This window comes from Cicer arietinum, chromosome 7, assembly GCF_000331145.2.
Source record: "Cicer arietinum cultivar CDC Frontier isolate Library 1 chromosome 7, Cicar.CDCFrontier_v2.0, whole genome shotgun sequence".
NCBI classification, from domain to species: Eukaryota; Viridiplantae; Streptophyta; class Magnoliopsida; order Fabales; family Fabaceae; genus Cicer; species Cicer arietinum.
Genome location: NC_021166.2, coordinates 60,114,845 through 60,139,334, shown reverse-complemented (window position 1 = coordinate 60,139,334; position 24,490 = coordinate 60,114,845). Strand labels below are relative to the sequence as shown.

General features: G+C 27.5%; 3 protein-coding genes across 4 annotated transcripts in view; all 3 read right to left on the bottom strand.

Moving 5' to 3' along the window:
- The window catches only part of LOC101508920 (uncharacterized), an 11,073-nt gene extending 5,513 nt beyond the window's left edge, over positions 1 to 5,560 (bottom strand). Inside the window, exons 1-8 of one of the 2 annotated variants that reach the window (XM_004510162.4) lie at positions 5,435 to 5,560; positions 5,007 to 5,270; positions 4,074 to 4,183; positions 2,778 to 2,840; positions 2,505 to 2,694; positions 1,674 to 1,778; positions 1,452 to 1,582; positions 734 to 1,301 (exon numbers count right to left, since the gene is read on the bottom strand). In XM_004510162.4, the coding sequence (XP_004510219.1) occupies positions 734 to 1,301; positions 1,452 to 1,582; positions 1,674 to 1,778; positions 2,505 to 2,694; positions 2,778 to 2,840; positions 4,074 to 4,183; positions 5,007 to 5,264 (1,425 nt within the window). In that variant the 5' untranslated portion in view covers positions 5,265 to 5,270; positions 5,435 to 5,560. Of the gene's footprint in view, positions 1 to 733; positions 1,302 to 1,451; positions 1,583 to 1,673; positions 1,779 to 2,504; positions 2,695 to 2,777; positions 2,841 to 4,073; positions 4,184 to 5,006; positions 5,271 to 5,434 lie in introns of those variants that run through there. The other variant, XM_027336807.2, reaches the window with a different exon arrangement.
- A 4,665-nt stretch (positions 5,561 to 10,225) lies between these two features.
- LOC101509464 (auxin-induced in root cultures protein 12) lies at positions 10,226 to 11,305 on the bottom strand. The gene has a single exon (XM_004510164.4). It carries the CDS (start codon positions 11,173 to 11,175, stop codon positions 10,450 to 10,452), a length of 726 nt encoding a protein of 241 aa, XP_004510221.1. The 5' UTR covers positions 11,176 to 11,305; the 3' UTR covers positions 10,226 to 10,449.
- Positions 11,306 to 21,791: 10,486 nt separating this feature from the next.
- Positions 21,792 to 23,504, bottom strand: LOC101509786 (serine/threonine-protein kinase OXI1-like). Its single transcript, XM_012718551.3, is given in 3 exon segments — positions 21,792 to 22,870; positions 23,045 to 23,204; positions 23,207 to 23,504. Coding segments are annotated over 3 exon segments (1,257 nt in total). The 5' UTR covers positions 23,403 to 23,504; the 3' UTR covers positions 21,792 to 21,969.
- Between the last annotated feature and the right edge of the window lie 986 nt (positions 23,505 to 24,490).

Sequence of the window (24,490 nt, the reverse complement as noted above, 5' to 3'; positions counted from 1 at the left end):
TGAAGCATGTCTCTCTCCTTGAAGCAAATTCAAGTTTAAATATTTTGAGTCTCTGATATTATTGGTTTGAAGCTTCCAAATGCAGTTTTTTAGAAGGACGGACCTTGCTTTGTTCAACTGCTTGCCATGAATTTCTCTCATGCTGATGATCATTCCAGCTATCTGGCTAGCTATATTTATAGCAATTCTCTCCAACTTCACCTGCATCCCTGAGTTGCCTTTCCACCTGTTTTTTTATTATTTTGCGGAGCAAAACATTGTTTTCTTGTAACAAGTTAAAACTTAAAGTTTTAGCTTGAGGGGGAGTGTCAGAATATTAAAAAATATCTTATAAGATCTTTTATATTATATTAGAGTATCTTGAATTATTTCTTAGGATCAATTTATAATCACAGAGATATCTTAGAATATCTCTCATTATTATTATGATTTATTCCTGATTTAGGATTGAGTCTATGTTTCTCTATAAATATAGATTAGTATTGAGTCTTTTGTAATAAAGTCAGCATTAAGCTATTATCAATAATATTCAAACCCTTATTATTTTCTCTCCTCATTTTCTCTAAAATCCCACAACTTCAACAGATATTATAACAAGCAAAGTAAAGTACAAAAAAACAGCTAGAAAATAAAAATAAAAATAAAAATAGAAACTTCAGCATCTTTGGCGACAGCAAAAGTAATGATAATGAATTACTTTGTCCAAAAAAAAAATCATGTCCATAATATCTACCTGTCCAAATGGTACATATGATGGTAAATAAGGTACACTGTTCCATTTTCCTTTATCACCATTTATGGGGTTGCTCTTTGCATTTGTTTTCCCATTTGTGGAAACCTCCAATGAATGTTTATCAGTTTCAGGAAAAGGCTTGAGTGATATGCCATCAGAACCCTCTTGTATTTCAAGTGACCGTGGTTGAACCACTTCATCCTCAATCAAGGTATTAGCAAGAGAATCGGGCAATGAATTTGTTTCAACAGAATTGATTCTTCTTTCTTGGCGTTTACTAAATTGTCTACGCAATCCTTCTAAAGGGACTAACCTTGAGAGTCTCCAGAAGGATCTCTGCACAGGACCTACTCCCAAAACCAACTGTTCTCCATCATTTGCTTTTGGCTTTACTACCCCTTCCTCTTGTTCTCTCAATAATAAGCTGTCAGTTTCATTTTCAGAAGGCACTGGCACAGGCTGAGCATTATAATGGCTAAAATATGCTGGAGATAAAATACGGGGAACCAAATCTTCTGGGATGCAGTAACTCTTGAAATAATGCTGCCAACCCTTTCTATTAATGTAGCTGAAAAAGAAAATCAACAAAGGAAAATAACAAATAAATATCCTAGTTTTCCGAGTTTGAAAAAAGTATTAGCAGCTAACAACTTTTCTTTGGGTGGACGAGCAGCTAACAACTTAAGAATCGAATAAAAGAAATACATGGAAAACCTACTCCTTCAAAGCAGCATTTCCAACAGGTGGTTGAGAAAATGTAATACATTTGATAGAGACATTCCCATTTTCCTTTGATGAAGATGAAGCAGCAATTACTCTCAAAATGGCAAGAGTAGCTAATGCCGCTACCTATGTAGAATAATAGGAACTTAGTATACGCAAATTGTTCATATACATTAAAAGCAATGTTTTGAAATACAGATGGATGAGTCAAACTCACTGCTCCTCCAAGTGAATGACCACATAAAACAAGCTTGCGTTTCTTCTTTTGAGCAAGCCGGTACAATTCCAATGCAGGTATTCCTTTAGCACGAGCCATGAAACCCTGAGAAATAACACAAGAGAAATTAGTTGAACCAAAAGACACAAAATTTACACAAATGGTATACATATATCACAAACTATCCAGAATCGAAAAAACAACAAAAGCCTTTTCTGACTAGGTGACCTTAGCTATATGGACCAAATAGCTCCATATCGTCATATTGTAAATCACGCCTAATGACACTAGTTGAATTCAAATCCTAATTAAGACTACCCTCCATCAAATAAGCTCTCTCTAAATATTGAATTTCACAAGTCTTCTCCATATATGCCCAAATCATATATAAGACAAGATTCTGCCATCCTTTCCACAATAAGTATTGCCCTGACTTTCTCTCTAAAGCATTCCTTTGTAATCCTATCTTAACTTGTGTGTCTACTTGGTACTCAGCTATCATGACATTCTCATAAATGCAACATTAGGTCCTGAATAATGGTTAGATTAATTTTTTGGTTCCTTAACTTCTTGAAAAATTTTAAATTAAGTACTTATACGTAAAAAGTGTAATTGGGTCCCCAACTCCCTATAATCTAAAAAAGAACAATTGAGCCTGTATAGGCTCAAACAGTAGGCTGGATTCCCAGACCCGTCACATAATTGTTTGAAACTAATCGATCTTCAGTCCCAATTATAATTTTTAAACTATAGCACTTATTTGAAATTTTCCAAAGAATATAGTAACTAATACAAACAAAAATATATAAGATGGAGGACAACATTATTTACCCTATGGGCAGCAGGTTTATATTTACTCTTCATTTGTTTAGACCTGGATTCTAGAGGATTCCACATATATTCTTTTCCACTTTGGCTTTCACCCTTATCAGATTCAGTTGAAGCATGTTCATCGGATTCCTCAGCTGCATCCTCATGAAAGATTGCACCTTGAAGTATATTTGCATCAGCAATTACATCCCTTTCAGCAAAATTAAAAGGTAAAGATTCTAGAAGTTGTAATGATTTTAAATGATAATACAACTAAATATATGAACAACTAACTTGTATTGCTTTGTTCCTATAAAGGAAGCAAATAAAGTGTCCCCTGCCTCTGCCAATAAATACCTGTGACAACATAATTAATCAAATAAATATGACAGTTCAAACCCTACATTGCATAATCTTGTAGAGCTTTAAGAAGAGACATAGGCAAAACACATGAATCCACAATTCTACTTTGACAGAAAACCCCAAAATCTAACTGATTAAAAATAAAGTAATGGAAATTATTTAATAATAATTTCTTCTTAGCAATGTAAGCTGTTGAGGAGCTCACATGCTAGATTGTCAAAGAAGCAAAACAAAACAAAACAAAACAAACTGAAACAAGTGTCATCAATTCCCCATTATAGATAGTGGAATGGAGTGGCCAACCATAGAAAGACTAACTGGATAGCTAATCTGAATTTGTTTACAGTTTATACAATGAATATATACATATCAATTATCAGAAATGATAAAATTACTCAGTTTATGAGATTCATAATTAGCAAGAAAATTTATAGGTGTCTTAAACAGTCACGGGGAGGGAAAAAAGAAGTACAGAAGCAGCAGGTCGTGGCCAGAAATCTCCAGAGATGCAGAGAGACGAGGGAAAGCTAATAGGTAGAGAGCACGAGACAGCCACAAGTGAACCCGAGGGAGACACAAAGAAAAAAGCCCTTAGCCCTGAAATCTCCAGAGATGTTCTGGTGTGTTTTAAGGCTTAAATCCCTAAAATACCCACTTAAAAAACCCTAATGTTTAATTTTGAAGGGATTTTCAGCACACACTCATGGGACGGCATAATAGTTTCGTGATTCCCGCTACATCCACCGCAAAAGTGGCTGCAACATTTGCTGCACTAATATGCGACGCTGTAGAGGGTGCTGCTGTAGTAGGGACTTTGCTCTCCTCCACCGCTATAGTGCCGCTATTGCGCACTGTTGATAACACCGACTAAAACAACGACATTAAAAAACAAAAACTCCCTCCATCCCACAATAATCGACCTATTTGCTGTTTCAATTTTTTTTTTTTTACCTATTTGCAAAAGAAATTGTCCCAAAATAAATTACACTATCAATTTTCAAGGTGATGTTAAGTATTAAAAATAAAGAACATACTAATCAATATCAAAGTATCCAAATAACCCGATCTTTTACCCCCCTTCCCAAATACAATCTGATATTCAACAAATAAATGGTGAACTTTAAAATGAAGATAAAAGCCTCTAGATGTCAAAAGATATAGTGTCGTTTATGCAATAAATACAAAATAAGAAGAATGATTGAATTGGATGAATAATGAAGGACAAACCTATGAGGAACATGATCTGATGAAGGTTGCACCCGCTCCAAAGCAACAATTTGTCCTCCAAAATCAGCCTTAAATTTATTTACAGCTCGAATCATCTCAGTAGCCGGCCTCTGTGATGTGGAGAAGTCACAAATAAATGCAAGTTTATGTTGACTGTAGCAACAATATATTTAAGCAAGCATTGTACACGTAAAAACTCATCAAAAATCCTATATTTTTGTAAGTGCTTGTATGGGTATTGGAGGACATATACCATGCAGGTGATTCCCAAATCATTGTTTACCGGCATATTTTCTAATGATATTGATAGTTGCATTCAAGTAAACACCAGTCACCAATATATTTCCTAAAAATCAGTCTCTTGCTAATGCTTTGTAAATGCAAGATAAGGTTGTCTTGTCTACCATAGACCCCCAACATCCAACTCTTCCCTAGACTCTACAATAGAGAGTGCTTTGTAGCACCACCATTCTTAATGGCATTCACTTGAATAATTTGGAATGAATTATCTGTATTAAATTCTGTAACTGTACATATTTATATATTCTTTTTCTAGCTGTTCTGTTAAACATAATGCAGTTTTCAAACTTGAAAATATAACTGTCATAGCATCGTATCATAAATAAAATGAATTATTTTCTGTATACCTACATTATAGATACCTCTTCTAGTTCGGCCACATCATTGTGCATATTTCCTAATTCACTACCACATATAACATTCAAACAATCCACCATTTCCTCAATTCACTTTCCCACAATTTTTGAACAGTGAACAAAATAAGTTGCAACCACACATCAACTATAAGAAAAATAGGTTTAAAAACATGAATCCAAATAAAATAACTAATTCACAAACTTCTACTAAAAAATTGTAACTGAATTCAGTGAAGCACAAACACTACTAGACGAATTGAAGGAAAGAAAAGAAGACCTTGTAAACGCATTCGGAGAGAACCATGCAACAAAGAAGGTCCTGCAAATCGGAGAGAGAATCGGTTTTGAGTGCGAGACAGAGATCGTTGAGTTGTTTACGGCGGCGTTGGTACTCTTCCTTGATCCGCTTCTTCTGTTCGCGGTGGTTGGTCCATGGCCATCTCATACGCCATTGGAGTGGGCCCCACGAAACCTTCATGAATTTAGCTCCTTGTTCCCTCATCCATGGCTCCACACGGCTTTGGATGAACTCCATAATACCCTAAATTGAATTTGGAATTTTGAATTTGGAATTTGAAATTTGGATTCACCAAATAAAAATGCAGATACAATGCTACGAAATTATTATTATTATTACTATTACTAATAATAACAAAATAAAATAAAAATGAATAATGAAGAGAATGTTTGTAGTAATTCGTTTACGGTTATATTAGATTTGGAGGAGCCAGTTCTTTTCCAAGTGATCAGAAAGAAATCTAAGTAGACACTGTATAAAGGAAAATAAAATATCTCAATTGTTTATTAGTTTTTTTAAGCAATCAATTATTTGTTTTTCATTAATAATTCAAATGTATTATTGTTATATTTCTAAAATTAAAGTTGATTCAGAAAAAATCAATCCCTGTATTTGATGCGGAATAGTACATTGATAAGTAAGGGAATATCCAAAATCCTTTTTTGTATTTTTACTAACCGAATATCTCAAATTCTCAATTCATATTCTACTAATGTACATGTGAATTTTCCAAATAAAAAATTAGGTGTATTTGTTGAAATGTTTTTCTTATAATTTTTAACAAAATCTAAAAAAAATTATAAATTTGATAAGTTAAATCCAATAAAAAAAAGTATCTAAAAAAATACATTTAAGTTTTATCTTTTTTAAAAAAAAAAATTGTGTATGTGAATTTTAATTTTACGATGGCGTATGCAAGATCATAAGACATGAATAATAATCTTCAAATCAGACATGTACTGTAATTTTTACATGTACTATGTCTTTTTTTTCAATTACATATATGATTCATTTAATATTATTTTTAGTTTAAATTTATTTTTCATCTTTTTAAATATAAATTATTTGATTTTAGATTTTAGTAAAAATATTTTTTTTCTTTATACGTTTTTAGGTAATACAAAATCATTTTTTATTTGTATCTATAAAAACATTCTAAAAATAATAATAATCGGTTTTTAAATTATAATTCAAGTAACTAATGTTAATATGAAAATAATAATAATAATAATAATAAATATTCGAATTTAAGAATTAATAATAATGATATTTATCTATCTTTTAAAATAAACAAAAAATAAACATTTTTATAATAATTATTAAAGGGGAAATTAAGGATTTAAGGCATTGTTATTTTAGATTATAACTGAGCCCAAAACCCAAAATGAAGATTTATTATTTCTATAATTGCGGTATAAATTTAATTTGCAAAAGAACTTCATAATATAACTGAATTGTGAATAAACATTTTAGGACAACTCTTTTGAAAATTTAATTGTTCAAGTGTGATAAATATTGATTGAAGAACTTCATTCATTAAATTTGCCAAGCTTAAACTCAAAATATGTTCAAGTTTTGAATGAAGTTCTTCAATCAATTACATTTATAGTTAATTATGAGATGATTTGTTAACACTATTCTCAATATGCATTTGAATTGCTCAAAATACGGTTGTAACATAATTATTGTTTCTCAATCCTGAGAGGAGCATATTGTCGCTGAATGAAGCATCACCGTAAGATATTGAAGTTAACTACAAAGAGATATTTTATTACTTTTTATATGTAATATTTATTGAAAATTTTAGAATATTATTAAATATAAAGTGTAAAAAATGTTTGAAAGTATGTATTAATTAGTAAGATCGTAAAAATAGGTATAATGTTTTTTTTATTGTACTTATAAAATATCTCTTTGTACTTAACATTATAAATTAAGTAAGTTGTAAGTTTTCTCTTAGTAATATTTTTTGTTTGTTTAACAAAGTGGTATTAGAGTTTGGTTGAGAGAGTTGTTGTGCAAATAAAGTTGATAGATGACAATTCATGCCTACACTATTTTCCACTTTCTTCTTCTTACAATTTTTTTTTTTAAATATTGTATTTTCGCATGAAAGTTTTGTTTGTCTCTCAATGTGTACGAGAGAGAGTGTGGAGAAAGGTTATGAGAAGCAGCAGGATGAAAAAAATTTATCTCAAAATGAGAAGGAAGCATTTTAAAATGAATGATCAATTTGCTCTCATCTTCATCTATCAATGTTTAGATGATTTTATGTTTGATAAGGTTGTCGATGCTACTACCTCGAAGGAAATTTGAGAGATTTTGGAGAATCACTTAAAGGCATTGACAAAGTGGAGAAGATAAGGCTTCAATCTATAAGGGAGATTTTGAAGCTTTGAAAATAAAAGATTCTGAATCAATTTCAAATTATTGCTCAACGGTGAAAGAAACTATTAATATACTGAAGAGATTTGAAGACAGAAAAGAAAATGTTCGTGTGGCGGAGAGAATTATTTGTTCTTTAACTCCTAAGTTCGATTATGTTAGTGTTTTATTGAGGTCTTTTGACTCCAATGTCTATTGAAGAATTAAAAAGTCTTTTACAAGCTCAAGAAGAATAAATGAAGAAAAGATTAGAAGAGTCATTAGAGCTAGTTCTCAAGACCTAAGTTTCATCGAAGGATGTTGGAGGAAGAAAAATAGATTATGGATATTATCAAAGTAAAATGAGGTACTACAAATATAAAGTTGAATGTTATAATTATAATAAATTTAGTCATTTCTCTTCGAAATATTGTAGTGCTCTTAATCAAAAAGAAGCTAATTTTGTTAATGAAGGTTGAAGAATTTACTTTGTTGCTGACTCTTAAGGAAGAAAAGAGATATACTAATAATTTATGGTATTTGGACAGTGATGTAAGTAATTATATGTGTAGATGCAATTAGAATTTTGTGGAATTTAATGAGAAAGCGAATCTAAATGTGTCAATTGAACATTCACCAAATTGAAGAAAAAGAAGAAGATCTAAAGACTACAACACCCAAATTTTTAATATATTCAAAAATTTCATGGGCATTCAAATTTGACGACACTTCTCCTAATTTCTTTGTTTCACAAAGGTAACTTGATTGATGAGTTGAGGGACATCGAAAGATTTTTAAGTAGTAGGTCACATGTTCTATTCCATAAAACTAACATAATTTAACTTAATAACATTTATTTATAAAAAAAAAAGTATCTTAAATTAATATTTCAAAAGAACCAAACACACACTAAATTGTTTTATTAAGAATGAATATGTAAATTAGTCTATGAATTTTGTGAGTTAATAAATATATCATTGAAATTATAAAATATCAATTAAAGTTGTCTCAATTTAAACTTTTGTTGTTAGATATTTTGAATTGATATTCTAATTGAGTATCTGATTTATCCGCGTTGATCCCACATCAGTGTCATATTCTTAGAGACAAATCTTATGTTGAAATTTTGATATATCATAGATAAATTTGTAAGTAATTATAATTGTATATTGACTTATTATGTACAAATTAGTCAATAAAAATTTAAATTTATCCGAAAATTAGTCAACATTGTAATTACAATTACATGGATGAGTGAAATATTCAATTCACATGTCATATTATATTTTCTAATGATAAATTTAAATATAAATTATTATTCTACAATTTTAAAAATATATTTATTGATTTGCAAAATTTAAAAATTAATTAGACTAAAGTTTACAAATTAAATGATCAATTTGTCTATTCACTCGTTTTATTAGAGTTTGTATATTGTAAACATTTTTTTGTTAATAATATTACTGGTATAAAATATCTACCAACTTGTTGGGTGTCCAAGGATCATCAAGTTAAGGCCATTAAATCAATCATTTTATAAGCTTCAAAAAAATAAACAATTTACTTAATAAAAGAGGCTCAACTAAAAAATATTTACTTAATAAAAAGGTCTTTATTCTAATATTTATAAATTAAAACTAATAAAATATTATATAAAAATAATATTTTTTAATAAATACTATATCAATTGACTTTATTATCAATTAAAAAAGAAATATTAGACGAAATAGTTTATATTAATTTAATAAATAATTTTATATTATAAAATGTGTGAAAATAATTTTTAATATAAAATTTGATAATTTTACTAAAATATTATTATAAATTTAATAAAAACTCTTATTACAAATCACTTTAAATTTTTATATGTATTAGGTCGGTCTTACTAATATTTAATCACTCCGGTTGATCATTTATAATAATTTTATCTCTAAATATGTTTTCTTATTTAAAACTTTTGAATCAGAGTTATTGATAAGTGATTTAATTTTAATTCTGAAACTTTGGAACATGTTAGTGGCATGCCATAAATTTTTAGTTTGGTCTCTTGGCACCTTCCGATAATTGACAAAGTGAAGCTTAATATGGATGGAAGTTCTTTTGGAGACCTAAATCGTAGTGGTTACGGTGGATTAATTAGTGACAAATGGTTTACTGATTTCTTGAGTTATTGTGTTTTAACCACTTGTTTGAATAGTGAATTTCATTTTTCGTGATTTGGAGTAATGATTTTCAACGGTCGTTTGTGAATTAGATTCCCAAACAGCTCGTATATATGCTTATTGAAAATTGCGTTTCTCATACTCATTCTCATGCTATTATCATTGATCACATAAGTGTGTTCAAATACAAACCTTAACACTTAAAGTTTCAACGTTTGCTTTAGGAAGATAATTCGTGTGCTGGTTGGTTAAGTTTGGGTGCAAAATAGATCTTAGTCCTAACTTATTGACTTTTTGTCATCTTGAGATTTTCATTTTTTATTTTATGTTAGAGGATGGGAAATGAGTTTCTTAAATTCTAATTATTATTTTTTTAAATAAAATAAAATTCCTAGTTCTACTCAGAAGTCAGAATAACGTAGTATTGTAATAAATGCGGTTTTCTTTTTTGTCTAGACTCAAAATAGGTAAACAACATTTCAAAGTTAAATAATTAAAACAAAAAATATTCTTATCATATTGTTGGTGATAATAATTAAATTCTAAAAATGTTAAAGACTTAAAAGAAATTAATTATAATACCCACTTTTATTTTATGCCATAAACAAAATACCCAATCTGTCAATTGAATAATAATTGATATAAAAGGATGGAAGAAACAAAAAAAAGAAGTAATATGTAAAAGCTGAATTTCTAACTTGGGTACAAAATTACAAATCATCTAATCAGATTGGGATCAGAAAATATCATCATGATTCAAAAGAAAATAATACAAAGAGAGAGAGAAGTACTAAAAACCAAAACAAAGCAAAAGAAGAAAAGAGAAAAGTGGTGATAAAAAAGAAAAAGTTATTGTTGGAGAGTGAAAAAGAATGATCACATAACACTAGTTATCATCACATGGTAATAAAACTCAACAAAAGCAAAACAAACCCAAAATAAAATCTCCCCCCCATCAACAAACTAACCCCACCACTCTTTTGCCCAACAGGCGGAGAAGCAGTGCTATTCCCACTCCCAGGAGTAGTGCTATTCCCACCTCCAACTTCAGTGGACCCCACCACAGACAACGCCACGTAGGCATTCAGATTATCCGGCTTAAAGTCATGCTTAGCTGGTTTCCCCGACACCACGGGTCCCACCTGCCATACCTGACTAATATTGTCCGCCTTTTCCGGTAATTTAACAACGGCAAATATCGTTATAACGCCGTTAGATTCTTCAGCAGCGAGTTCCGATGTCTCAACGGAGAGACTCTTAACGGCGTCAATTGCCCCGTACGATGTGAGATTATAAGTGTGGACACCAACGTTACCGTTAAGTTTATAAGCGATGAGTGCTTGTGTCCCCACCATGCGGCCGCCGGAGGGGTTAATTCCCCATGAAACCCAACCGTCGGGAGTGGGCGGTGCGGCGGTGAAGGCGACGGAGACTGAGTGGGTGGTGGTGTTGTAGGTGAAATGGAGAGTGGCGCTTAGAGCTGGGAGATCTGTGCAGTTGGTGTATTTACGGTTTGATGGAAGTTTCTGAGAAGCGCAGGAGAGAGCTGAATGAGAGGGTGAGATGAGAGAGAAGAAGATGGAAATTGAAATGATGAAAAGTAGAGAAGAAGATGAAGCCATTGTTGATGAGTGTGTGTGTGGATGAAAATGAGAGAGAATGGGTTTGAGTAGTTGAGATATATAGAATGGAGCATGTGGTGTGTAGAGCTAAATTATTTTTTTTGGTTCTTTTTCACTCTCCAAAGGAATGGAATCAAGTGGAGATTTTCTTCTTTCTCTATAAAATATGATTTTTTTAATATTTTTGAAAGGGATAGAGTCAAGTGGAATTTTTTTATTGTATACATATACATAGAAATATTCCTTTCTTTAATATAAACGAAACGACAATAAGTTAGATTTTTTTTTTTTATGAATTTAACTAAAATTTAGACTAAATTCATTAATTTTATTTTACTTATTTTTGTTTATATATACACTCTAACCATTACATTTATCAATAAAATAACTTGCATCATATACGATATATATATTTTTAAATCAATTATTTAATTATAATTAAAGTTAATATTATATGTATTTATATATTGTAAATTTTATATTAATTTTTAATTGTTTTTCATGGTAACAAGATGTGATAAGATTAATGTCAATTATGACATTATATACTAGTATAATATTAATCTTTAACGTCTTTTAAAGGCATATAAACTTGATATAGATTAATATTAAAATTTATATATAATTATTATAATAATACTTTTATTTTAATAATTACTTTAAAAAGTATTTATATGATAAGATGTTATTGAATAAGTACTCCCTCAATTTGATGACTCATATATATATATATATATATATATATATGGTTTACCTTTCTATAGATATTATTATTGTTATTTCTAAAAACTAAATATATTATGGTAAAGTAATAAAATGTGAATGAAGGTGGGTGTAAAAATCGTTTGCACATTGTTAATGTATATAGATAAAATTTATATTGAAATTATGAAAATTATTATATAGATATTAATATATAATTTACTATTTTATTCTATATAATAATATTATATTTAAACATATATCTATATTATGACAAGATAATTAAGTATGAATGGGTGTAAAATTTATCTACTTTAAATTCATAAAATGTTATTTATACTTTTAATTAATATAATTTCATTTTAATAAAATAAATAAAGATAAAGCCGGTGATATCTCCTTTAGCAGTATCAAACGATCATATTTTTCCATTGGAGTTTTGATAAAATTATTATTTACAAATTAGTATATAGAATTATAGTCACAAAAGTTGATAAATGTTCCACATCAATAATATGATTATAAAATATTGATATATAAAATTAAAGAAAAAAATTAGTATATAAAATTCAGGACGAATATATATTAATTTATCTATTTTTTTTAAGTAGACATCTATAATTTGTTTTTTATTTCAACTAATACAAAAATAAATATTATTAGAAATTCAATTATAACTTTTGGATACCAGTGTTTTAAATAAATAAAAGCATAGTGGAAAAATAAAGCAAAATGATGTGACTTCTTTTAAGATACAATAATGCATTTTAACTTACACTTTTTGCACTTTTAATTTTTTTTAATCATCTTTAATTTTATTTTAGTTAACATTTTTTACATAATTTTTCCATTTTTATTAAATATAATATTTATGTTATTACGAAACACTCTTTTATCTTTATCTTGATTTTATCTCTTTAGATTTTTCAAGTAAAGTTTTTAATTAGACAATATTATTCATACCTGTTTTCTTGTGTTTTGATCTAGTTCTCAAATTTTTCATTTTTATTTTTATTCAATTAATTTATTAAAATGTTACATATGAATATGATATGTGTTATTTTGGATGGGTGCGACCGTCAATTTGTTAAACGCCTTAAAAAACGAAGAGAGTAATATTTTCAACCCTTTAACATTAGTTGGTCCGCATCCACCTCTTTTAAGACAAAATGACTGCAAGGCATAATAGTGACATGTTTGTCTACTTTGCCATCTCTTAAAACAATTATGTGAGAGAGATTTTTTTGTTTATACTATATTAGTTCCTTATTATAAGACCTTCAACACTTTTAATAGTATTAAAAAAATTATTATAGTAATAATTAAATTTATAAAAAAATATGTTACTTTTATAATTATCATTGTTATAAAAGAGAGAATAAAATGATTTTTTTAAATATAAATTAATTAGATATATTAATATAAAAAAAATAATTAATAATGTTGAATTTTGTAAACGATTTTATATCAAGAGACAAAGGAAAAAAAAAGTCTTATAATAAATAGAAAGAGTACAAATGGGAGGGTAAGAGTACTAAATAGGTGGAAATACACTTTTTTTTTTGTCCATAGGTTAAAGTTGTTTTCATTGCTCACACACTTGACCAAATTGAAAGGTTGACCGTTGAAGTTAATGAGATATTTTTTTTTCTTTGAGTAAGAGGTCGATGAGATATTGAGATTTATTATTTGGGAAGGTCACAAACACAAACGACCAATTTTTAAAACGGGACAAGATTAATTTAATTATATTATATTATGGTATTATTTTTATTTAGTAATCTGGATTGGATGAATGAGCACGTGATTGTGAGGAAAATGTGTGGGGGACAATGCATAAGAATAATATTACATCCATGTGAATGGATGGATGGATTTTAGGCTGATAATTTAATAGATTTTTAGTGATATATTGCCAACTTCTCACTTTTGGCAACGGTTTGTGGTGTAGTTAAACTTATACTAACAGTAACGGAATTTTGATTCCTTTTGCCTTTTTTAAATCTCACCGATGTATGCGGCATGGTACCCTTTTCCTCTTTCTTTTAAAAGACGTTTTCAAAAAGAAGAATTATAAAGGGGTAGGTAAAGTTCCTTGTAATAGTCCTTAAAAGTGACCTTGGATTACTGAGTCAATTTTATTAGCTATGATGAGTTAAAGATGTTTTCCATTTTCTTTCTCTTTATTTTTGTCCATATATAGTGTGTTTCACATAAAATCACAGTAAATTAGAAGTTACACTTTGGTGTGATAAACTCTTATTTCTTGCCATTCAACCATATATATGTGAAGATTCTTCTAATTTGTTTTTTTATAGGGTCCCTCCATATGAGAGACTTGTTGTGAAAATATTGAAATATTGATTTTTTTATTTTATTTTTAAAATTTTGTTTATGTTTCTCAATTATTGACCTTTATTTTTTTTCCCTAAAGTACATGTGAATTTTTATTTTTAGTAGTATTTTTTGGGATATAGTTCTCATAAAATAAAATAAATCTTTTGGATGTGTACAAAGGAAAATACTAGTTTTAATTATTATAAAAAAAGTTATCAATTTTGGCTAAAATTTGTGTATGTTTAGGTACAAAACTAATAAGAGACATAAAATTCAAACAAAAAAAAAATTACAAGGCATAGAAAATAGATTTATTGTAAATGCATTAAAGTTTGCAAATCCAAATTTGCCTAAATCTCTCAAACGATTAACCCTAAAATCATATTTGTTCGAACATTCAATATCAAGAAACTTGCATTTTTCAAAAGGAAAATTTAATTATTCCACCGAATCTATTTGTTATGTCAAACACTCAAACTTTACACCACTCGAAGAACTTGACATTGCAATTGTATATCAATCGTAAGTCATGCACCGAATAGATTTCCAACAAAAGAAGTAAATCCCAGTCGTAGAAGATCTAAGTAGATATTTTTTTCTAGTCATAACACTTACACAATAATTATTTCACAATATGTCACTCTTTATTTCTAATATTGAATATTAAACAATATTGCAACTACAACAAACATGTTGTGTAATTAATGTGTAATATTTTATGTTTAGTTATTACTTAATTGTTCATTGTGCATACATGTGTTTAATATTAAGTTTTCACACTTTAAGATAATTAAAGAAATTTTTTAATTTGAGACACTTGTTAAGAATTCAAATGTAAAAGTAATAATAAAAAATATATAATTCACACTTTAAAATTGTAAAAAAATAAAATTTTCTACTCAAAACTTATTTTTTATTTCCTTTTTTAATCATTTAACAAGTATCCAAAAAACACTTGCTAGCATGACTTATAATTAAATTAATAGTATTAATAAATGTAGATTTTAAAAAAGAATAATAAATATATTTATTAATTTGCATTAGGAGTTATATTTATTGAAACAAATAATAAATACTTATAAAGGAGGGAAATTAAGAATAATAATGCTATCATTTTAAAAGATGTTTGAATTACTCCAACAAAAGGTTGAACATAATTAAAGCTTGCATGGATGCTTTAACGTAAAATCAATTACAATACATTGTAGGAACCAATACAAAATCATTATTTTTGTTTGACTTTTAAAATTAGATGTACGACTAACAACTTTAAACATCTTGAAACTAAATGATGATTTTTTTGCTAGCCAATAATTTTTTTATTTTATTCATTTGCTTGGCATTTTTCATGATTTCTCTAGGGTCTGCATCGATATCAATGGGATTCATGCATGTGATTAGGAAGTCAAATAATTTAATATTACGTGTCCCCATCCATATTGAATTTCAATGTTTCGATATAAAGTTTTCATGTTAGGTTGGGCTGTGTGCCCCTCAAAATCAAATCTTATAAAATTTGAAACTTCAATTATAGATTTTGAATTGCGTGGAATGGAGCTTATATGGTCATGTGGTGTATGCAGGATAATTTAATAATCGTCGTTGAAAAAGGTATATAAAATTTTAGACTTGAAAATCTTCGTATAATTTTTTATAATAGTATTCTATTTCAAATACATTAACTTCACTCACGTTTATTTATAGATAGAAACAAATGAAGTATATTTATTTATTTTAATAAATTATTATATTTTTTAATCATATGTGGTTATCCTCAATCCTCTCTTCTTTTAAGAAGTTAAATTAGTAATTTAACATGTATTTATCGGAATTTATAATTTAAAAGAAAACATATTTGCATGCCATTTCAAAGGAAGTATTATGATGATAAGATTTGTGAGTTGTTTTTGTTTGACATTAGTTAGTTTTAACACCAAACTTTTCAAAAAAAAATTGACACTAAATGCATAATTTTTTTCCAAATGAACGTCAAAATAATTCACAACATAATTCATTAATATGTTGACCCTCTTTTTCATATATACAATTATTCTATATTGTTGAGTAATTTAGACGCAAAAGTCTATGCAAGATTGAATAATTATTTTGATACGTTTATTTATTTTTTTTTGTAATTAAAAAAATACATATTTTTTTAGTCAAATCTTTATTGTGATACAAAACTATAGGTTTTATTCATAAGATCTATCTTATAAATGTTGAAATTGTTAACTTATATATTATATCTCAGATTCAAATTATATTCAGACAAAAAAATATATATGTATATATTTAAAATTTTATTGGCGTTAGATCTTAATTAAAAATATTGAATAGCCAAAAAAATTATAAATACCTTTTTGTGTCCATGCTTGTTTCAATTTTTTTAGATGCATGTATGATTCATGTCTCATAGCTTGCTGCATTTTTTTGTATTTAATGTCAGTTTCCTTCATCTAACACAATAACATAGCAAGAAATCGTCAATTATTCAATTTAAATGTGTATTTGAAAACACAAAGGACATGAAAAGAAATTGCCTTAAAAATTAAGTTTAAATTTTAATCCTCAAAATGATCCAACTGTGTGATTTTGGTATTTATTTTTTCAACGATTTTGGTTTTCTAATTTTTTAAGAAAACTAATTATTTGAATTAAAAAAAAAAAGACTATACAGATGGTTAAAAAAGAAATTCAACTTTGTTTTTTTTGTTAAATCTTCAGAGCTAAAACACTCAAGAAAATCTCACACAATTAGCAAAATCACAATATTCAACAAGAGTTAAATTAAACAAAAATTTATAAAAAAAGAGATACTATTTATTTTAAAAGTTAATTTATAAAAATAAATTAAATTCAATATAATAATCTATTACGATATTATAACATATTCATCATTTATATATATACATTCCTTAAAATAGTTAAAGTTGGGAATAGGTAACTTGAGAAGAACCCTAGGCTTTCCCAAGATCCCATATAATTCTTCTAAGTGATTTGAAATCAACTTTGAGAATACATAGAATTCTTAATAATCGAAAGATAAATTTAGTATAGAGATTTTATTGACATACATTTATCTATAAAATTACTACATTGTTCATACATTTAATTATAAAATTATTTTTAGAAACGGAGTATGTTTTATAAATATTGTGGATATGTCTTTCTTTTTTAAATAAAAAATAAGAATAAAACAATCTATATGAACTACCTCATACAATTTTTTTATATAATCCAAAAGTAATACAATATCTTACAAGTATATATATTACGATAAAAATAAAAATAAAACAATCTATATGAACTACCTCATACAATTTTTTTATATAATCCAAAAGTAATACAATATCTTACAAGTATATATATTACGATATATAAATAAAAGTTTGTACATGATACTTTAATTGTACCATAAAATTTAATTGAAACGATTTAAGCATTTTGCATTAAATAACAATACTATTTTGCTTTTTATGAATAAACATTTTAATAAAAATAACACATTTACATTTTACATGAAACAACATTATTATTTGATATTTTTTAATATTTTTTGTATAAAATCTGCAGTGTTTATATTATTATTACCGAACAAGGTGTATTAATATATTATTGTATTAAATAGATTTTTTTAGTTTCTGTACAATTTTAACATTTTGTTTTTAGGCTAAATTACATTTGTGGTCCCTTAACTTAATTTCAAGTAACGTTTTAGTCTTTTATTTATTTTTTTTCCGACTTGGTCCTTTATTTTAATTTTAAGTGACAATTTGATATTTTATGTTTTAAAATTTCAATAATGTTATCCTTTTTTATACAAAAATTCAAAAAAAAAATTTAATCAAAATTCATAAAATTAATTATATTCTTCAATATAATACAAATTTCATCAAATTCGTAACGCAAATCTTCAAATAAATTCATATTTTCATACTTTATTTGATATTGTTAGGAATAAAGGACTAAATCAGGAGAAAAAAAAAAGATAAAGGACTAAAACGTTATCTGAAATTAAGTTAAGGGACTACAGATGTAATTTAACCTTGCTTTTATTCCATATTAAATTTTGTACATTTAAGTTCAAAAAAGTTTTTCATTTTTATTTTTCATCATGCTTTTGTCAAATTTATGTGTATCTTTTAAATTTTTGAATGATTTTTAGTAGTCATGTTTGGAATATTTTAAGAATCTCCTCCACAAATATTAGATTTTTTTAATAGGGTATGAATTTTAAATGCCAAATAATTAAAAATTCATATTTAATTCATCTCTTTTTAAAAAAGTTCTACATTTTTTTAAGGAATATATTTATAATATTCTAAATATAATTGTAAAAAGTTAGAAATCTTATGTAGTGATTGAAAACAAAATATTAAAATTTTAAAGAGTCAAAGAAAATTTATTTAACCCCATATTATTTGTTAATTAGTTTTACGTTTTTAATAATATTTCCTTTAAAAAGAAGAAAAATAAAATTAATTACTTTTTAAAATTATTTCATACGTGTTTTAATTTTTAAACACAACTCATATACTTGTTACTTTTTAATATTAAGTTTTTGTATATTATACTTTATATATCTTGATGTTATTCATTTGTAGTGTCATTTTACGTATTATAAAAATATAATCATGCATCAATAAAAATCTAACTAATCGATTCAATCCAAATCACATATATAATTGGATTGGATAATGTGTTTTCTTAAACGCAATCCAAACAGAACTGCATACTGTTCTAATCTTTTGGTCAAATGATTTTTTGTCTCAAATATTAATGAAAACAAGAACCATTGCAAAAAAAAAAAAATTAAAAACAAGAAAATAAAAATTAAATATATAAACAATTCTAATTAGTTGCTATAAGAAATAAAAATGGTTTCTGTCAAAAACAAAATATGCCCACCACTTTCCTCTCACCTTTAGCTCATACTCAAAACACATTAAAAGACATATTACCGTTTTTATTCTCTATTAGCTGATAATAATTTTTTTTTTTTAAAACTTTGGATTAATATGAAATTCTAAAATGTAATTTCTCTAAAAGTTTAAAAAAAATTAAAAAATATGGATGAATGTGAAACTTTAGAAATGCAATGTTTTCAAAAAAATTGGAAGAATGTAAAATTTTTGAAATACAGTATTTTTCAAAAGTTTAATTTTTTTTTGAAATATGAATGAATGTTAAATTTCAAAAATGCATTTTTTTCTAAAAGTTTTAATAAAATTCAAAACTTTAAATAAAGGTGAAACTTCCGAAATGCAATATTTTCAAAAAATAAAATAAAAATTGAAACATTGGATGGATGAATGTAAAACTTTCAAAATGCAATATTTTCAAAAATTTTAAAAATTATCAAAACTTTTGATGAATATAAAACTCTCGAAATTCAACATTATCAAAAGTTTAAAAAAATTGGAACCTTCGAATGAATGTGAAATTTTTAAATTGCAATTTTTCCAAATTTTAAAAAATTAAAAACTTTAAATGAATGTAAAATTTTCAAAATACAACCTTTCAAAAGTTTAATAAAATATAAAAAATTTAGATCAAACACAACTTTTACGATGTAATTTTTTTAGAATTCTTTAAAAAAATTCACAAATTTAAAATTATGTAAATGTTAATAACTTAAAAATTTAACTATCAAATAGTAAAATATAAAAAAGATAAAATAATTTTTCACTTGCTTTAAAAAATGAAAGTTAAAAATATAGAATGAGCGATAGATTTAAAAAAAAAGTGAGGGTCTAGCTCAGGGGCCAAGACCAAGCAGGTGAGGCCCTATTTTAGCTTTCTAAAATAATTAATAGAGCCCAAAAAAATAGTGTACCAAAGGCATTTTAGAAACATTTGGTTGAATCTTTGATTAAAAAAGAATTTGGTTGAATCAATGAGCCTCTCATATTTTATCACACATTGCTGCAAACATGTATAATGATATTGAGTTGATATCCTACGATAACTACATCTTGAAAAAAAAAAATTTAAATTTAACAATCATCGTAACTATTACTTTATACAACTACGATAAAAGATTCAAATCACTACTTATACATTGTAAAGTCTCGTTATACAATGGTTGTTAAATTTAAAATGAAAAATATATCTTATGAATGGATTTCAACCATAGGACTTGTTGGTTTCGACCATATCAAAATGTGATTAAACAAAATAAATATTGAAGATTTCTTGATTAGAAAAGTCTAAAAAAAACGTGAAAACTTTTTTCTAGCCCCACTTTTTTGTTTTGATTGCTTCCTAGCCGCCTCACATGACTATGGATGTACACATTTGAAAAAAAACATAAATTTTGTGTCTTTGAACGTAAATTTCTAAACAAAATATGAACCATGAAAATGCACTTTTTAAAAATGTAGTGGTGTAGAAAATCTCTATCCAAAAAATTGCTTTAGACTCTATTTTATTATACTCATAAAAATAAATTATTTTATTTTAAATTTAAATTTTTTTAGATTCTAAATTTTTATTATATTTGTTGCAATTTTAGTCATAACACATAATTTCTATAAAAAAATTGGTGATTTTTAACTTAAAAAATAGGGATTTTTGGCCCATAATTTTTACACAGCTATGGTATCGATGGAACTCTTAATTTCCTACACATTTTTTTTGTTGGACTTATTTTTAATACGGTTTTTATTGGACTATTGACAAGTAAACATAATATTTTGAAGACAAAAGAAGAACTAAAACGAGAGAAAATTAAAAATAGAAAATAAAAAGAAAGAAAATTTCAACCAATGAAATTGTACTTGTCAAATATAGACTCAAAAAAGCTAGCCGCAAAACTCATACACTAATGAGATCTGATTTTTTTTATTTAAAAAGAAGATAAAAAAATATCTTAATATATACATGGTATGTAGCCGTAGCCAGAATATTTATTCAGGAGGGGCCAAATTAATATACTAATAGTGCTGTAATATTATAGTAAGACATCTCAATTCTTTTTAGAACTTACAATAAATATATAACACAATTTCTTCAACTCCAGGCTAAGAAACAAAATCAAACTAACCAATTCCTTAACTAAGAAACTAAAATTGTAAGCTACCCATATTAAATTTTTTTTTTTGATGTTGAGTCCATGACACTACAATAGGTAAAAATATTATGGTTTTTCTTATTCTTTTGTAATTCCAAATATTTTGCCTTAATTACTTTGAATTCCGCTCATGTATCATGTATTGTTACTAACATTTATTTTTATTATATTATTTAATTTAGAGTGACGAGTAACTTCTCTTTCCAGCTTAATATATTAAGTCTAAATGTAACTAAATTAGCCTAACAAATCCAGCACTACATCCTTCTACGTGGCTCCGTCCCAGACTTGTATATGATTTTAATGTTAATGTTTTTTAGCCATTGTGAATATGTATTGCTAGGTCCCAAATAATTTAATAGCATTAGCGTGAATACTGTAAAACAAAAAACTATCAAGACCCAAAAGAAAATAATAACAAAATTATATGCTAGGTCCTAAATAGTTATTAACAACATTGATATGAATATTGAAAAACAAAAAATTATTAAGACCCAAAAGAAAATAATAAAAAAAAGAATTACTATAAATCTTGGCAATTGTCTACCTTTAAATATATGTTAGTGCAGTTAATGGTCTACCAACAGTTAGATATGCCTAGTTACATGGTGTACCTTAATTATGCCTAGTGTTCTCCTCCAATATAAATAAATATATATAGTGATAAAAAAATAAATATCTTGTCAAAAAATAAAAAAATCATCATTTTCATTGAGGCTATTACTCAATTTATCAACCCACACTCTCTTTTCCTCACCATTATCCTTATTTTCTGATTTTTCTCCAATTGTATTTTTTTTCTCTTCATTATTATCATCACACTGTGGAAAAAACACCTCATGAACAAATGACTCCACATAGGTTTTGCTTAACCCCACTGTGTTCTCAATTTCAATCGGAGGAGGGATATAAGGTGGTCTTGTCATTTGCAACACCATATCCCACTTAACCCCTTTAAAGAAATCATGACCCTTGATTTCATCCACCTGAATCCGACGGTCAGGATCCTTTTCCAACAATTTCCTAATCAAATCTCTTAACGCCGTTTTCTCCCCCGTTAGCTCCGGTTCCTTAGACAAAATCCTGTAAAACGTTTCTTTCCTATTCGTCCCCTTAAACGGCGTCGTTCCATACAGCATCTCATACAAAACGACACCGAGTGACCACCAATCAACTCCGTAACTGTGACCTTTTCCGCACACAATTTCAGGTGCCACGTATTCTTCCGTTCCAACGAACGATTTCGATTTTTCAACCGATTCCGATTCGTTCCGCCGTACCGAGTTGACGCTAGGTTGCGAATCAAAATCCAAGTCACACGGTGAGATCCCCGAGTTACAACGGTAGAATCGCGAGAACAATCGCTTTTTCACGCGTTTCTCATTCGCCGATTTAGATCTCTTGGACGAGTCATGACTCAGTAATTGAATCGATCTAGGATTCAGCTTTGTGGAGAGATCAAAATCCACGAGCATTATGTGACCGTTTTCTTGAATCATCACGTTATCTGGTTTCAAATCTCGATACACTATTCCTAAATCGTGAAGATACTCCAATGCAAGAACCAATTCAGCAGCGTAAAACCTTCACACAAAAATAATAATCAGAATCTAATTAAAAATATATATATTATTTATTAATTAACTATGAAATATAAACACCGAGATGATTTGATTAAATAAATTTATTAAATATAATTAAAACCGGAACACGATTTCAATCAGAGTGTGGATACAACAGAGTTTAACAATTAATTACCTAATGATATCACTGGAGAACATTTTCTCAGTTTGTTTCTTCCTGAGAGAATGGAGGTTGCCACCGTGGCAATAATCAATGGCGAATCCAACGGTATTCTCGGTTTCAAAAACTCCTCGTAACCGTGGCAAAAGCGTGTGATCAAAACGACGTAGCACATCTCGTTCTTTGATTTTTTCTGATCCATCAGAGCTTTTGATATTACTTTCAGAGCTACGCACTCGTCTGATGACCGGTTACCTGTTTTTGCGAGGAATACGACGCCCTTGGCGCCGCGTCCCACGGGGGATATGACTTTCAAGTTTTCGAAATCTAGTGATTGTGTTGTGTCGTTTTGATTGTTTTTGCTGTCGTTCATGGTGCAGCTGACCGGGTACTGGGAAAGAAGCGCGCAGAGTTATTTTAACTTTGAAGTGTAGTTTGTTTCGTTGTGGGATTTTGAAGTTTTTATAGTGTTTGAAACGTGCTAGGTGGGTTGTTGCTTCCTTTCTTGTTGGACGATATATAATTCAACATTAATCATGTGACTTAATTGAATTTTATGGGTTCTTTAATAGAATTATTTTATTTTATAACATACAAGTGACAAAAATTTAGTACTCCTTAGGTACCATAATAATTGTAACATTTAAGAAAAATTAACTTTTTTAATAATCATATCATTTAATTAATATAATTTACATAATTTTTAATTAATATTTTTTGTTTTACATTTATTGTAACGAGAATACATCAATAAATAAACAAAAACTAATAAAATTACCATTTTTCTTTATTTATTATTATTTTTAATCTAATTAAATACAATAAATATTATATATCTATTATGGTATACACATTTATTTACACCAACTTATTACTAAGTTGGTCTATTAAACAAAATGAGCTACGATGAAAGATGGAATTTATTCATTTAATGATAAAAAAATTAATGATGTACATTTTTGACAAAAAATAAATGATATTTTTTTTCTTCTTAATTGATATACTTGATCACCTTAATTCTTATCAGATTATTTTCTATTTCAAACTCGGCTTTTAAATTATAAAATATAAGAATAAAAATCTTTTTGAGAGACTGTTAAATATATCCCAAATGATATACTAGGGAATCCAATTTTTTAAAGTATATATCGTTTGAAATTTGAACCGTGTAAATTTGTACACGTGTGTGATGACGTAGTAAAAGTTGACTGTAATAATAATATATGTTGTTTAAGCGTTGGGAGGTAGAAATTGTGAGAACGTGATCCCCAAGACACTAGACAGCAAATGGTGGGGTGTGGGGCTGAGAATTGTGAGTGATTTCTAGAATCCGTTGCACTTGGGGGAGAAGAGAAGGATCGAATATTTCAAAATTAAATTCAAAGACGGTGGGGTATAATAATAACACAAGAGAAAAATGCCTCCTCAATAGTCCTTGTATGTTTTTTGTGTTTAATGGAC